This window comes from Pieris rapae, chromosome 21, assembly GCF_905147795.1.
Source record: "Pieris rapae chromosome 21, ilPieRapa1.1, whole genome shotgun sequence".
NCBI lineage: Eukaryota > Metazoa > Arthropoda > Insecta > Lepidoptera > Pieridae > Pieris > Pieris rapae.
The window spans coordinates 7718928-7733345 of record NC_059529.1 but is presented as its reverse complement, the minus strand read 5'-3'; the positions used below and the strand labels follow the sequence as shown (position 1 = coordinate 7733345).

The window sequence follows — 14418 nt, the reverse complement described above, 5'->3', positions numbered from 1 at the left end:
AATTGCGCTTTTATATATTATATTGTTATTGTATTGTCTCATAGAATTGTCATGTTTTTAACATAAAACAGATAGATAATAGATATTATGTATGATTAAATAAAAAAAGACATTCAATATGGACTTCTATCTTCTCGAATAAATAAATTATTATTATAGCAGCTAGAGTAAGATATAGGCAACGAAGAACTAAAAAAACGATAAAATATTGTAACAGAAAAGATAATTAATAAAATAATGAATAGGAGTGAAAGCAGATGAATTATCTATATTAATTTCGTAAACATTTAAGTTTTCTATCTTAACAAGTATTATTTTCATAAAGAACGATTTAAATTTAATAAACAAAACAGTAACATGGGTCTAAACAGAATTATTATTAGGACTATCTTTACATGCATCGTTGTCTATAACATTCGAATTAATTTCACAACATTCATTATCATCTATAATTCTACCTACATCACAACACGTTTTGTTATCTACGTCTTCCGATTTCTCAACAATTACATCGACTGTTGGCTTAAAGTCATCTCTGATAATTTTGTTCAAATCCGGAGGTCGGACAGTTGACAAGGTGCTGGATAGAAATGATGATTGCAGGTTGTATCCTGGTAAGAGTTTTGGTTGCAAGGGTAGCATCAGATCTAATGATCCGGTTGTGGCAGGCCGTGGTTGTAAGGGCGGGGCAGTCATCAGGGGAGGTTGTAGTGATGCCAACGATATGGCAGCGCATTGCGTGTTTACTATCGGACTCTCGACTGTAAATAACAAAATAACTTTTAAGTTTTCTATACGCTGCAATTATGAAAATGTTTAAAAGCTTTACAGTCATTTTTAAAATATATGTATATTGGTAACTTGTGTATTCCTAAAAGGACGGCAACGCACTCGCGAACCTTCTTGCATTGAGAGTGTCCATGGGCGGCTGTACCACTTAACATGGTTTCGTCCGATTCTATAAAATTATCTAATTGATTTCGTTTTCTTTTTGTTTACTACTTGTGAAATGCAGTAAATTATATTGAAATTCTCAAAGTGTTTGAATAAGGTATTTGGAAAGGAGAGATAAAGTGATTAAGGTTGGAATCGAAAATTACCTATAGGAGCCCGAGCTTGTAACGGCTGTGCCGTGGGTGGAGGTCGAAGTACAGTCGGTGGACCTTGTAAAGCCAAACTAATCATGTTCATGCCGTTAACACCTGTAAATATAATAATAATAATAATACTGGAAATTAAATAGTTTAAACATTATTTCTTAACCACCTTCCTTCTTAGAGAGGAGGAAAAATAAATACACTTACAAAGCAAAGCGTTACTCCACTCACAGGATCGTGTGAGGAGGAGTACTTCAATAACGACCAGTATGGTTTCATGTCTTGCTACACATGAAATCATACTACGAAAATTAATAATAAAAAGAACTTCAGAGGTGTCAAGGGACACCCGGATGGAACGAAATTCCTTTGTATTAATTTATGTTAATATATGATATTTTATTGATCATCTATTAAAGTTTAAAGAGACCAGGAATTTAAAAGAGGAAGAAGGATGATGTCGTTGTGCCACGCAGGCATTAAATAACCTAAATATAAATTAAGTGGCACAACACAAAATGTGGTTCAGATGGCTTAATTCAGTCTCATCTGGTTCATCTCCTTGTATAGCTTGAATTCGCTGAATTTCATGAAATTTTCGTAAAACATTTTTTTTTTATTTATTATACACTAGCGACCCGTCCCGGCTTCGCATGGGTGCAATGCTGATACTAAATACACTACAGAAAATCTGTGAACGTTGTACATAAAAATGTGGGTTATCCATAAGAGATAGACATATACCAACACGGATTTTTCTGTAGACCTTTTCAATGTGTACAATACTTAGTACATTATTTTGATAAAACTCGTAGGGTTCAGCCTGCGTTTGCAATGTAAGAGGAAAAAATGTAATTATTTACGACATCACATTAGAAACCTCAAAAATAACAGTACTTCTCCACTATTTAATGGATGTTATTATACATACACCTATTATACACACCTTCCTCTTGAATCACTCTATCTATTAAAAAAAAACCGCATCAAAATCCGTTGCGTAGTTTCAAAGATTTAAGCATACAAAGGGACATAGGGACAGAGAAAACGACTTTGTTTTATACTATTAATATTTTTCAAAGGTGTAACTGTATTTTGCATTTTTTATAAAACAAAAACCAGACTAATTTAGTTAAGTTAAGTTATTCCAAAAATAATTTGGATTTCTTATCCCTACGAAAAGAAAAAAAGCCAACATCACGAGGTGTTCCCAGGCGGTCACCCATCCAAGTACTGACCTCGCCCGACGTTGCTTAACTTCGGTGATCGGACGAGAACCGGTGTATTCAACGTAGTATGGACGTTGGCGATGGGTTAGTCAAAAATATAAAATAGAACACCTATAGCAAGAAGTATCGTTACAACTTTTTATCTTATTTTTTTCCGTCTAGCCCCTTTCGCAACGCACGATAAGGAAATTCGTTCCAATCATATTAATTCTGATCAATCATATGCAACGTTGATAAGCATTTTTGGCGTTTTGGAATGGTTAGAGAATAATTTTGCACGAATTGCTTGAACTACTAATAATTTACTTATATACTTATATTTATACTTTTATACTGATATAAAAATACTATAATTTATGTGATAGAATACAATATTTATTTATTGCGCTATCGGACACAAACATGGCAATTTTTATTACATTAAATACGCCGCGCCAGCTGTCTACTGGAGAGTGGAAATGGAGATTCATCTTACGAATTTTCGATCAGGTCACGTGTCCTGCGCTAGTCAAAAAATTTTACCCATTCCAAAAAAAGGGTACAACGCCACTAAATAAATTTTTACTCAAAAAAATATAATGTATGTTTTCCGAATCCACGCCATCTATGATGTATCGACGATGATTTTGTCCTTACCGAACTTGTTAGCTCCCTGAAGGTCCTTTAACACAACCGGGTGTTTCACAGCGTTCACGCGACGATTTGAGGCAGTGGCGTCGCGTTTCCTTCGAGGTTGCTCAACGGGTAACACTCTACGTCTCTTCTTCGGAAGTTTTGACCGAGCCTGTCGATAGAGGGCGCTAAATTAAATTTAGTTACACAGTCAAATGTAAGTTATAAGAAATTGACCTCATTTGTAAAATTAATCAATTTGCAATGTGTATTTTTAGCTTCCATACAAATTAGGGTAACGAATTCTATTAAAGAGTGAAATCAATTTGACAATTTATAATTATTCGAATCTTATGCACTTACATAATGTTATAGACACGAAATGTATTTTATAAATTTCTATATATTTCTAATAGTTCAAACACTCAAATCGTAATAAAATTATTATTTAATATGTCTTACAAATATTATCTAAAACTATTCTCATAATTACAAATAATTAGCAATTAATTAAAATATGTATCGTAAATTGCATTTAATTCTAATTCTAGACTTAATACGTAAAGTATGTGTATATTTACGATTTTTCTATTTTGAGCAAAGTCTAGTGCTTAGGCGTGTAAAACTACGGAACACAACTAGTATTAATAATTGTTAACAGGTCCATCTTTTTATACTTATGCTATAAGTACTTTTAGAAAAGTCTAATTATATATATGTATAAAACTAATTATTTTTAATCACGAAAACAGTGTTATCTGTGTTTCTGTGTTAGTTCTGATTATATAATTAGTCTATAATAGACAAGTTAATAAATCAACCATCTAAGTTATAATTACAAAGACTAATCGCAAGATCGCTGGAGACACAAATGAAAGTTATAACAATAGCGAAACATTAATTATAAGTTTTAATCAAATATTTTGATAGCTTTTCCTCGAGGTTTTTAGGCAATTTTTGACAGCTGAGAGGGTTTCACGTTTTCCCGACAGTTTCAATAGGTCATTAGTAACTTTTTGGTGATTAATCGGATAAATTTCCAATTAAATAAAGAGGAAAATTAACTCTCAATCCGAATGAAATTAAAAAGAGTGGCAGACAGTATCTTGCCAGTTCTCGCCCGCTCTATGCACTTAACATGCCGAATGAATTTAGTGTGAAGCATATGCTATCACTTATGTATAAAACATATGCAATATGCATTAATTATATTGTTTTAAACATGATTAGGCCGCGAGTTAAATTTCATATAATTATCAGATCAATGTACTGTTTTGTTTTTACAGTTTTCAAAATGTCTATGACTATGACACCTATGATGTCTATGACATCTAACAATTTCTGATGGTTTGGAAATAAAACTTGGGAATTATCGACCAGCGTAAATAATCCTTTTAGTAAGCCTTAAAACCGCTATTGATTAGCTTGGATTTTTAACGTTTTTTGATATTAAATATAATCTTTATATGTTTTGTAGATTCAATGAAAGCCCGAGGAAAAATAAAGAGGAAGCCTTCAAGACATGAACATTAGTTTATAGCATTTTTATAGTAATATTAATAAATGCGGGCGGCGAAAGAGTTGAATAAATGATATAGAAATGAGATCGATGAGAAGTATGTGTGGCGTAACATTGCTTGATAGATTAAGTAATAGTGATATACGTGAGCATTGTGTGTTAAATGAGGACGTAGTTAGAAGAATACGAATGGGACTGGCCAAGTATACTCATACTTCTTAAGACATTTATCCTACTTTCAATCTCTCTCTGCACATGCAAGGCGTGAATAAATAAATAAATATAAAATACAAAATTAACAAAATCGTAACAGAAAAATTTCTACTATTTTTAGTCAACAATTAATAAGATCGTTAAATATTACTTATTTAGATATTAAGATACTTTATTTCGTGGAAAAGTAATTGAAACATTTATTTTATTCTTATATTAATTATTGAAAGCTTAATATTCTTGATCTGATTTCTAAAGTTCGCATGTTCTGGCACACAATGGCGTGCAAATTTCTCTTAAAATGAATTTTATGTATATTAATATTTTTAGAAGTTATCCTCCTTATTAGTTGTATGATTATAGACATTTCTTAAAATACTGGTAGTGATAAAATATCATAGTATTAAATTATATTATTACGTTATCAAATTAATTATAGTGTTTCACGTAAATAATCAGTAATAAACATTACAGATAACAAACAGATACAGAAACCTGAGGCCGAGACTTAAAATACACAAAATACATTCAGGTGTTTAAAAATAAAGTTTTGTGACTAAGATATTGAGATAGATATATTTCTACATCTGTTTAATATTTCAAACCAATTAAATAAAACCAACATTTGTATGCTAGCTAAGTAAAGCAAAATTTCCCCGAATATTCCGTGTATTTGAGACTTTGGGAGCACTTAAATTTCCGTGGCTTGAATTTATGCTATGATCACACTTGCTATATCTTGGTAGACCTATTTCCTAATTATAAGAATGAAGAAAAAGAAACAACATTGAAATAAAAGTGATTTGTAATTTTAAGGTAATCTTGTAAATATTACCTCCTTTGTTCTAACACTATTTTGTTTTACCAATTGTTCACCAGGATGTGAAAAAGAAAGGATAACTTTATTGACTTAATTTAACATCAAATAATGGGAACATTAAATAGTGGCTTGAAAATTCTTTATTTATTTTTTTTTCTCGCCCTTTTAAAACATAAATATAAAATCAAATCAGTAATTGGCCTTTAATTTTATAACTTTTAGAATTACGTTTTCCTTTAAGAAAATATTAATAGTGCACATAGAAAATCTAGATTTATTCTTAAAGGGTTCTAATTCGCTACTTCTTTCGCGTTTTTTAAGACAGTTTTTAAAACAGCTACTGTATTCCCGAACCAATTCGACATCAGGTCCTTCACGAAACAAACATACCAATTCTGCAAAGTTTGTTAACGGATTTACAAGCTTTCTGACAATGTGAGTATCACATCAGCCTATTGCCTGTTTGCCCACTGTTATATTAAAATAACTCCAAGGCTAACATTGCCCCTTATGTTACTGAAATATATACTATAACCGGGTTTTGCAGTCTATCCAGTGTAGCCACAGGATTAAAACAGGGTATTTTAGAAATATATTTAAGTGTATGTTTCGTTCCGCTCACACGAGCTATGTTTCAACCGTCAAGTACAATACCGCAATTTCAAGTAATGGCTTGCTATATAAAATCAGAAATTAATTTCTGCATAAAATGTTATGTACTTCGGAAACAGGGTACATTAACCAAAAAAATATTAGTACCTAATAGTATTTTTTGCTTGTAAATTAAATATATTTATTTTCAACAAATGTACAGTATTAATAATATTCTTAAACTACATACTAATTTTAATACTAATAGAAAAATAAAACAAATTAACAGAGTTTGGTCCCAGTGGCAGTGTACCTTTAACGCTGGCAACATTTTATCGCTGTATTTTGCCATACTTATTCCTTAATAAAATAACCAGCTCTGAGGGTCAACAGTAGCCTCCACCAGGTGCCAATGTAAAGCTTTGCCTATGCACTCGAACCGTAGGCTCATTCGGAATTTCAGACGGATGTTCATGAGCTTCATGAATTCGTACGCAAATATCACCACCATAATATACCTATATAGTAATAGGTATATTTATTATACCTATAAGACTGTTTCTTGGTCCACTTACTACTCCTAATTTCTGGTACTTTTTTTTATAGAACAGATGGCAAACGGGCAGGAGGCTCACCAGATGTTAAGTCATACCGCCGCCCATGGACACTCTCGATGCTAGAGGGCTCGCGAGTGCGTTACCTCTAGCATCTATCAAGTTATTTGCTTGTGGCTTTTTGGAAAAAAAATCACCTCGGCTGTCAAAAGTGTACTCTTATTGATTGGCGTTCTTCGTATTATCCTATTTTTTCCATTTTTGTACTCACCATTCGCATAGATTAGATTTTAATTTTCTATAAGACATTTTTTATTTTAACAACATCCTAAGCTAATAAGACACACGTTACAGAATTTTATTTAACCCTACAGTAAAAGTCTCCGTCATTTAATTTACAAGTCAATTTGAAAGACAACAATCGTTAAATTCCATTTCCTGAACTAGATTGTTATTGTCTGAAGTTTACAAATAGTCAACATGGTCTTGTAGAATCAAATTCTAAGCTCCATAAATGTAGATTGTATATGTATGTACAGAAAATATTGATATAGCGTGTTTATTCCTGATCAGGAAATAAGGTCTCGAATTGAAATTGCCTGAGGATCTTTCAACAAAATGTAGATAGTTTTGTCTTCACTAGACCATTAAACTCCAAATCTAAGTTCTGCTATGTTACATATGGCCAATTGTGAAGCTGGAGTTCGATTTAGAAGCATTTGAGATGTCGTGCTATCGTCACATGGTAAGCTGAATCCAGGTCTCTAACGAGAAGGTTTTGAAACGAGTTGGAATTTCCAAAACCTGATGCAGAACATTAGAGTTGCTGCACACCGGAAATCTGGCACAGGACAAGACACCCTTGAAAAGACTGACGGCCTCCAGTAATGGAGAGGCACTTGAAGATGTGTTTCGCATACATCAAGGTAAGTGGTTGATGGGTTTTCTCATTTCTAAAAGCAGTTTTATGATATCCGGATTATTAGTGCTGGTAATGATTAAGGTATTAAGGTGGAAATACAAATTCCGTTTCTTAATAGACATGCAATTATATGCTGTATTTATTGAAGCTCAAAGTTGTAATTGCTATAAAGTGCCGTACTAAGAGAGTCGTAAATTAACAGGTTGCTGGCAATTTGCACCGCCCCTGATTAAATTGGCCAAGAGTGATTTGTGTCTTCAATTTACACAGTGATCTACGACTAGGCTATATAGAAGTTCATTAAATCGCAACTACTGTATATCTACGTGTGAATTAACAATGGTGGAAATCTCCATAGACAATTTCTGGACTAACAGATTTCGGATTCCTCGTGATGTTTACAGCATTCTGCAGTAATTTATTTGAATTTTACTGCTGTACTTACTTTATCTGGAAAACGTTGTTTTGCCATATAAATTATTTGTATTTATTGCCCACTGATTATAACGTAGACATAAGAAATTTTATAAAAATCGATGGAGTCGAATTTAGACAGACATTCAGAACATTTATTACAAACAAAAACACACATAACCACATAAAATAACAAAAATTAACAAAAAAAATTAGAGATATCAAAAACAATAAAAAAATATATATTTTCCTATCCTATTCCTGTGGCTGTAATTAGCCCTGGTTCAATTTAGTACCTTACTTCTTTCATGAAGCACACGAAATGTCAAATAAAAATTTTTAGTTCAATAACGAACGTTTATTTAATAGTATTCAATAAAATTCAAACAAATTAGTACCTTTAAAATGCATTCAAACAATGCATTTTATTGAAACAGATGGAAAACGCAAACAATTTCCTCTGATGTCTTTCCAACGCTTTAATTTTATATCAAGTCCCCTCATTTGCGTTACCAATTCTGTTTTTGTCTCAAAGTTTCGCTTGTTATTCGTAACTTTGGCGCATTATGTTAATGTAGCTTCAAACGAATAGAATTCAACTTTTCACCAGAATTAAGCGCATGCATACTTTTCTATATAATAATTTCAATATAAATTGTATTGTATTTTTTTATTTTCACCTCATGTTAAGTGATATTCGACCATAGACACGCATAATGGCAGTGGCTCGCGAATGCGTTGCCACCCTTTAAGGACCTGTCCGGTTGCCAAACTCCAAAAAAGTATTTCTTTCGATTTTTATCATGGTTTCTTTAAGTAGAGCAAATGGAAAAAATATATGGTAGAGTTGAGTAGTTTATGTATCTATTTTGAAAGATTCAAATAACTTCGCTCGATAGAAAAAAAAACAAAGCCAATTTTTGACACTTTGTATTTATGATGAAAATTTATATAGAACATGATTTTGAAATTACATGCTAGATATTTCAGTGTCTCTTTTAATTTACTCACTAAATACTTTAATTGTTTCATTAAGTTTAATACTTTCGAACTATATTGCCAATGTTACAAAAAGGCTGCATTGCACGATGGTTTTCTTTCCACACACCTTACCAGCATGACCAACTTTAGTAGGGGTTGTTTCAAATGATTAGATATTTTTGTAAATGTTAATGTTTTTTTTTATAGAACAGGGGACAAACAGGCAGGAGGCTGTTTTTAAGTGATGTTAAGTGATACCGCCGCCCGACCCTCTAAATGCCAGAGGGCTCGCGAGTGCGTTGCTAGCCTTTTAAGAATTGCAATTTTAATGTATTTGAAAACTGATATGCTTCGCAAATGGTAGCTTCTTAAGCTTAACTATAACATTTTAAACTCGTGGTGAACATTCTCAGTTCATTTGCGATTCGTCTAAACGACGAGTGCTCGCAATAAAATACAGGGGAAGTCGCGACAGCACTTATAACGAATATATTACGGTATGCGTGGCTTCTGTTAGCAGCGGAAGCGATTTATAAATTATATTAATTGATATCACTTCTTTTACTGATGTGTGGAGTCGTAATATCAATTTAAATTAAGATGAAGTTAAGAAATTATCTTCTTTACGTTCTTCTGGTGCAACTTTATTTCTAAACGTTGGCTGTAAACAACTTAAATTTTCGCGTTACTTGCGCAATTCTAAATAGTTACTCGGCGGATGTGATGCTGTTTCACTCTCGTATGTTCCGCAACTTCTTCCTTCAACCAGCCCGTCTCTTGTCTTGAACTTTGCTGCTAAACGTGTCGGAGATAATATATATGCCTGCCGTATTTTAAGTCAGCATGTACTTCGTGTCGTCCCGATTCGTTGAAGAAAATTATACATTACAAAAATAATAAAAATAATTCTTTATAACAATCCATTAATGTAATGTAGAAACGCCCTTATAAGTGACAATTTTACCAAGACCCAATATCAAACTTAGAAAAGTGAATAAGATATGATTTAATAAATATATTAAAATATGTTTTTAGGTATTGCATAGATTTTATGGCGTGCTTTGAGCGCTGCGACCGAATCAAGAAATTCCGTAACGAAAATAAATCTAACACACGATGATGTCATATAGTTGCGGCCAATTAAGCGTTAGCGCGGGATAGAACGCATACGGCGTACACCTCTCTCTGATGAGTTCGGTGACGTTACCGGTACGCGTCAGAGTAAAACAGACTCTATAGGTGTGTTAGTCTTTGTTTGGTAGAGTGGTAGATTGAGTTAATATCAAAGAAAGAAATACCGCATAAGTAAAAAATAAATAAATAATAATAATTTCATAAGTTAATAAAAAATGTCTACGAGTGCCATATTGTTTTTTTTTTGTTTCTTTTTCTGTGTACAGTGTGTTCACTGTTCCCCCATGTAAGTGTGAGAGAAATTATAAAAAAATATATTATCGCTATTTTTGAAATTGAACGATATATTGTTAGAAATAAATTATTATATATTCAGTGTTAAACTTATAAAAAAAACTAAGTATTTAATTATTATTCCAAAGTACTTATTTAAGGCGCGGGGTTTATCAAAATCGTCGACGTCCCGAGTGTATTGCCAGTCGTCTCTTGCTTAAGCAAGAGACGACTGGCAATACACTAAGCTTAAGCTTTTTAATTACGATAATCAAAGTCAAAATTAACTGTATGCTCGAAATTCATCGCATTGCTTGTATGATTAGCATAGTAACAACCCATGGCCAATGTTTTTTTTATTCCAGAACCTGTCTTCTTTCCGCCTGTGTCACTGACTTGGACGCCACTATTTTATTCAGACAGAATTTAATTGAATTTAGCCGTACCTCTGTACAGTTCGATTCTAATATATTCAGCACGAACTACACTGATATTATTATTTCACTGAGTATATAATGAAAAAGTGAACAGTTAATTGAAATGTTATTCTTAAAGGTTCACCAGTTAATATTATGTTATAATATCTTAAATAAACTCAAATAAATATGTGAAAATAACTGGTATTTTTCTTTGGAAGATTTCTGAGCTTTCTGTGTATTTTTTGGCTGTTTATAACAGAATTTATAAATAAGATAAGTATTATTTTCGGTCGAGGGTTTATTGAGAAAGAAAATAATATTTATTTGTTTTATATATTCACAATATACTACAAAATGTTTAACCAAAGTTGGCATATTCAAGTTGCTGTCACATTTAACACTGAAATTCTAGTTTTCTAATAATTAAAACTACAGATAAGCGGAATAATACCTGCACAACGAAAATACATGCGAAATAAACAGTAAAATATTCAAATTGTGAAATAGCATTAAAATAAAGTACCTTAAAACATTGTTTATGGACAATAACTTAGCCTGACTACATTTCCTGAAAGCTTATGAAATTTTATGAGATGCATCCCACTTCACAAACTGTAAATATATACTGTGGTCTAAGGAAAATGTCTTGTTGTGAAACATAAAAATATTTTTTTATATTTAGGTCACTGATTACATATACATATGTTTAATTGCTTTGTGTTGTGACATTCGTTTTTAAATAAATATATGGCTTATGCACTATTTGCTAACCTTATTATTTTATTATTTTAATTTTACAACAAAACTTTAATACGAGTGCGACATTTTTTTTTGTTTTCTTTTTCTGTGTAATGTGTTCACTTTTCCCCCATGTAACTGAATGTCTGAGAAATTATAAAAAATATATTATCACTATTTAGATTAATATCTACTCTAAAGCGACGCATTTAGTGCTTGATTTTCTTTTAAAATGTACAAATATATAAACCGACTTAAAACTTGCACCACACAACACCCATTAAAAATATAATAGCTCACGCATCAATACAGTTTGTTTATTTTACGAACACTTAGAACAAATATCTCAATTCCAAGAAATTGTTTACAAAATAAATCGTTTCTTTGCTTAATGTATCGCTAAAAATATTACTTAAAACAAAATACTTCTAAAATGTACGTTAGGATGGAAAGATCTTTGGTCATAGGTGATACCGAACACTTATCAATTCAATCAATAAAAAAAACAGTGGAAGTACAGTCTTTTTAGGTTTAGGTCTCAGATTTCTCTTTCTGCTTCATGAGCATTTGTCAATCTGTGCCTGACACATGCCGTCGCGTATTGGATCTAAGGATAGCCATGTTTCCTAACGATCTTTTCCTTCACCGTTCGAGCGAATGTTAAATGCGCATATTGACAATCCATTGGTAAATAGCTGGGAATCGAACCTACGACCTCAGGGATCATAGTTGTATGCTGAAGACACTAAGCCATCAGTGTAATTCAATCAATAGCCGCGAATATCTAATATGAAGACTAGAACCTAGTCATGCCAGTTTTATTTCCAGCCCGCAGTTATATTGCATTAGAATCCCATGTTAGGTTGTAATTAAGTTATTTTTTTATCCAATTCGATTAAAGTAAAGATAGGAAAGAAGTTGAAATAATTAATGCCACGAGCAACAAAAAATCTACGAAGCTTACAAAAACAAATATCAGTTTATTTTTAACCCGGCAACATTTTATTAAAACAATTTAACTTTTATGAGTTCAAACAATATTCTGGCACCGGACAGCGGTCGTTTTGTAACAGAACTGAGTTAATTGGAGAAAAGCCCTGTCAGCTGTTGTATTACGAAAAGTTATTTTGGTGATTGTAAATTTAATAATATTTAAATATTATTTAATTTAATAATATTTAAATATTATTATTAAATTTAATAATATTTAAATATTATTAAATATTATTATTAAATTTACAATCTATATAATAATATTTAAAGTAACAAGAATTTAAGAGTTAAAACAGGGTTTGCTGTCGTTCTTTATAAAACAAAAGAACTGAAATGGAAATGGGCTGGACATACAATAAAACATAAAATTGCAACACTATAGCAACCAAGAGGCCATTAAAGAAACCGAGGTAGGCAATTTAAAAGGTGGGCCGACTAAATCATGGAAATGTCTGGAAAGGCCTAGACGAGATTGATATACAATGAGGAAAAATGGAGGAGGCCTTTGCTCGTGGACGCAGATTCAATAATCGTAGATTACAAAAACAATAGCTATTATGGATATATTTTATATTCTGATATAAGGCTATAAATAAATATTATTATTACTACGTATTAGGTTAAGAATTTTGTATACGTAAATACTGTGTTTTGTAAAAATAAATGTTATGAATTTCTGAGCATAATGCAATCAAATGCTGCTTATTTGATTTTTTTTATAGAAGGGGAGGCAAACGCCAGCCATGTCGTAATGGTTCGGAAATTGGCACAGGAAAAACTGCATATTAATAGTAAGATGGTATTCTGCCATGACGTCCAATGATGAAGCTCAGCTGCAGGTATTAGTCCAAACAACTCCTGAATGGAGATCCCACATCTCTACAAAATGCTGATTTCATTATTTTTAATATATTCAAACTAATTACTCATGTAAAATGTTAAACCTTGAACCTTTGTACATTAACGGAAACTAGAATTCTTTTTAAATACCAAATTTTTAACTAAAACGGCATTATTTAGCCAAACCAAGAGTGCTACAAATGCGTACCCGCTCTACGCCCTTGACTTGCGAACTGGTTGTAAATGTAAATTTACAATTAATTTAATTTGTTTTTCTTGACGTTCATAAGTGTACATGTTTACCCATATGAATAAATATGTTTTTGAGTTTAAGTTTGCGTACGCTGGCTAATCGTTAAACTATCTGATAAAACAGTTTAATAAAAGCTTTAAATATAAAGCCTTTTGCTGAAATGCCTTCATATCCTATTAAGTTGCCTTTTGAATCTGAATTTAACTGTAAAGCGTTCAAAGAGAACTCAATTTTTATTTCAATTACTGTGGGCTTTTTGAAATCTGAATATCTTTTGTCGTAATAAGAAAATATTAAATTATCCGACTTTATACTTATCGCATTATCAATTTCGTAAAGAAAACGTTTTGTACCAGAGTTCGCTTTGTGTTTCTACCTGTATACAAATATATACTCAAACTCAAAATAACTTTATTCATGTAGAGTTATAATTACACAATTTAAAAAAAAATCCTGAAATGGCATGGTATGGTTCTTGGCATATTTATATAGCTTTTAAAACTAATAACATCACAGTGATTTTTTTAAATGAAAAAGTAATATATATATAATTTTCTTTACGTAGAAATGAATTATAAAATTACAAAATAAATACTAATATTTCAACAAAGCAGTAGTAAAGTTTATTAACCTTTATAAAAACTTCGTGAGCCACACACCCGAATGATAGATTACATGTTGGTTAACTTTCTGACTGTTCTCTATAAGTTTTGGCCCATAAATTATATAGGAAGGCAGAGTTCAGTTGTTTTTTTCACAAATCTGAATAACAAACTCTTAAATAATGAAAATATTACTAAGAGTATTTGTTCAAAA

General features: G+C 31.7%; 1 protein-coding gene and 1 non-coding gene across 2 annotated transcripts in view; both read right to left on the bottom strand.

Annotated features, from left to right (window-relative positions):
* Positions 1-330: 330 nt before the first annotated feature.
* The window catches only part of LOC110993892 (potassium voltage-gated channel protein Shaw), a 110905-nt gene continuing 96817 nt past the window's right edge, over positions 331-14418 (bottom strand). Inside the window, exons 8-10 of the mRNA XM_022260295.2 lie at positions 2963-3110; positions 1101-1202; positions 331-761 (exon numbers count right to left, since the gene is read on the bottom strand). Coding sequence (XP_022115987.1) covers positions 364-761; positions 1101-1202; positions 2963-3110 — 648 coding nt within the window. The 3' untranslated portion in view covers positions 331-363. The remainder of the gene's footprint in view (positions 762-1100; positions 1203-2962; positions 3111-14418) is intronic.
* On the bottom strand, positions 2287-2405 carry LOC123690127. Its single transcript, XR_006750930.1, has one exon. It is a non-coding gene; the product is annotated as a 5S ribosomal RNA (ribosomal RNA).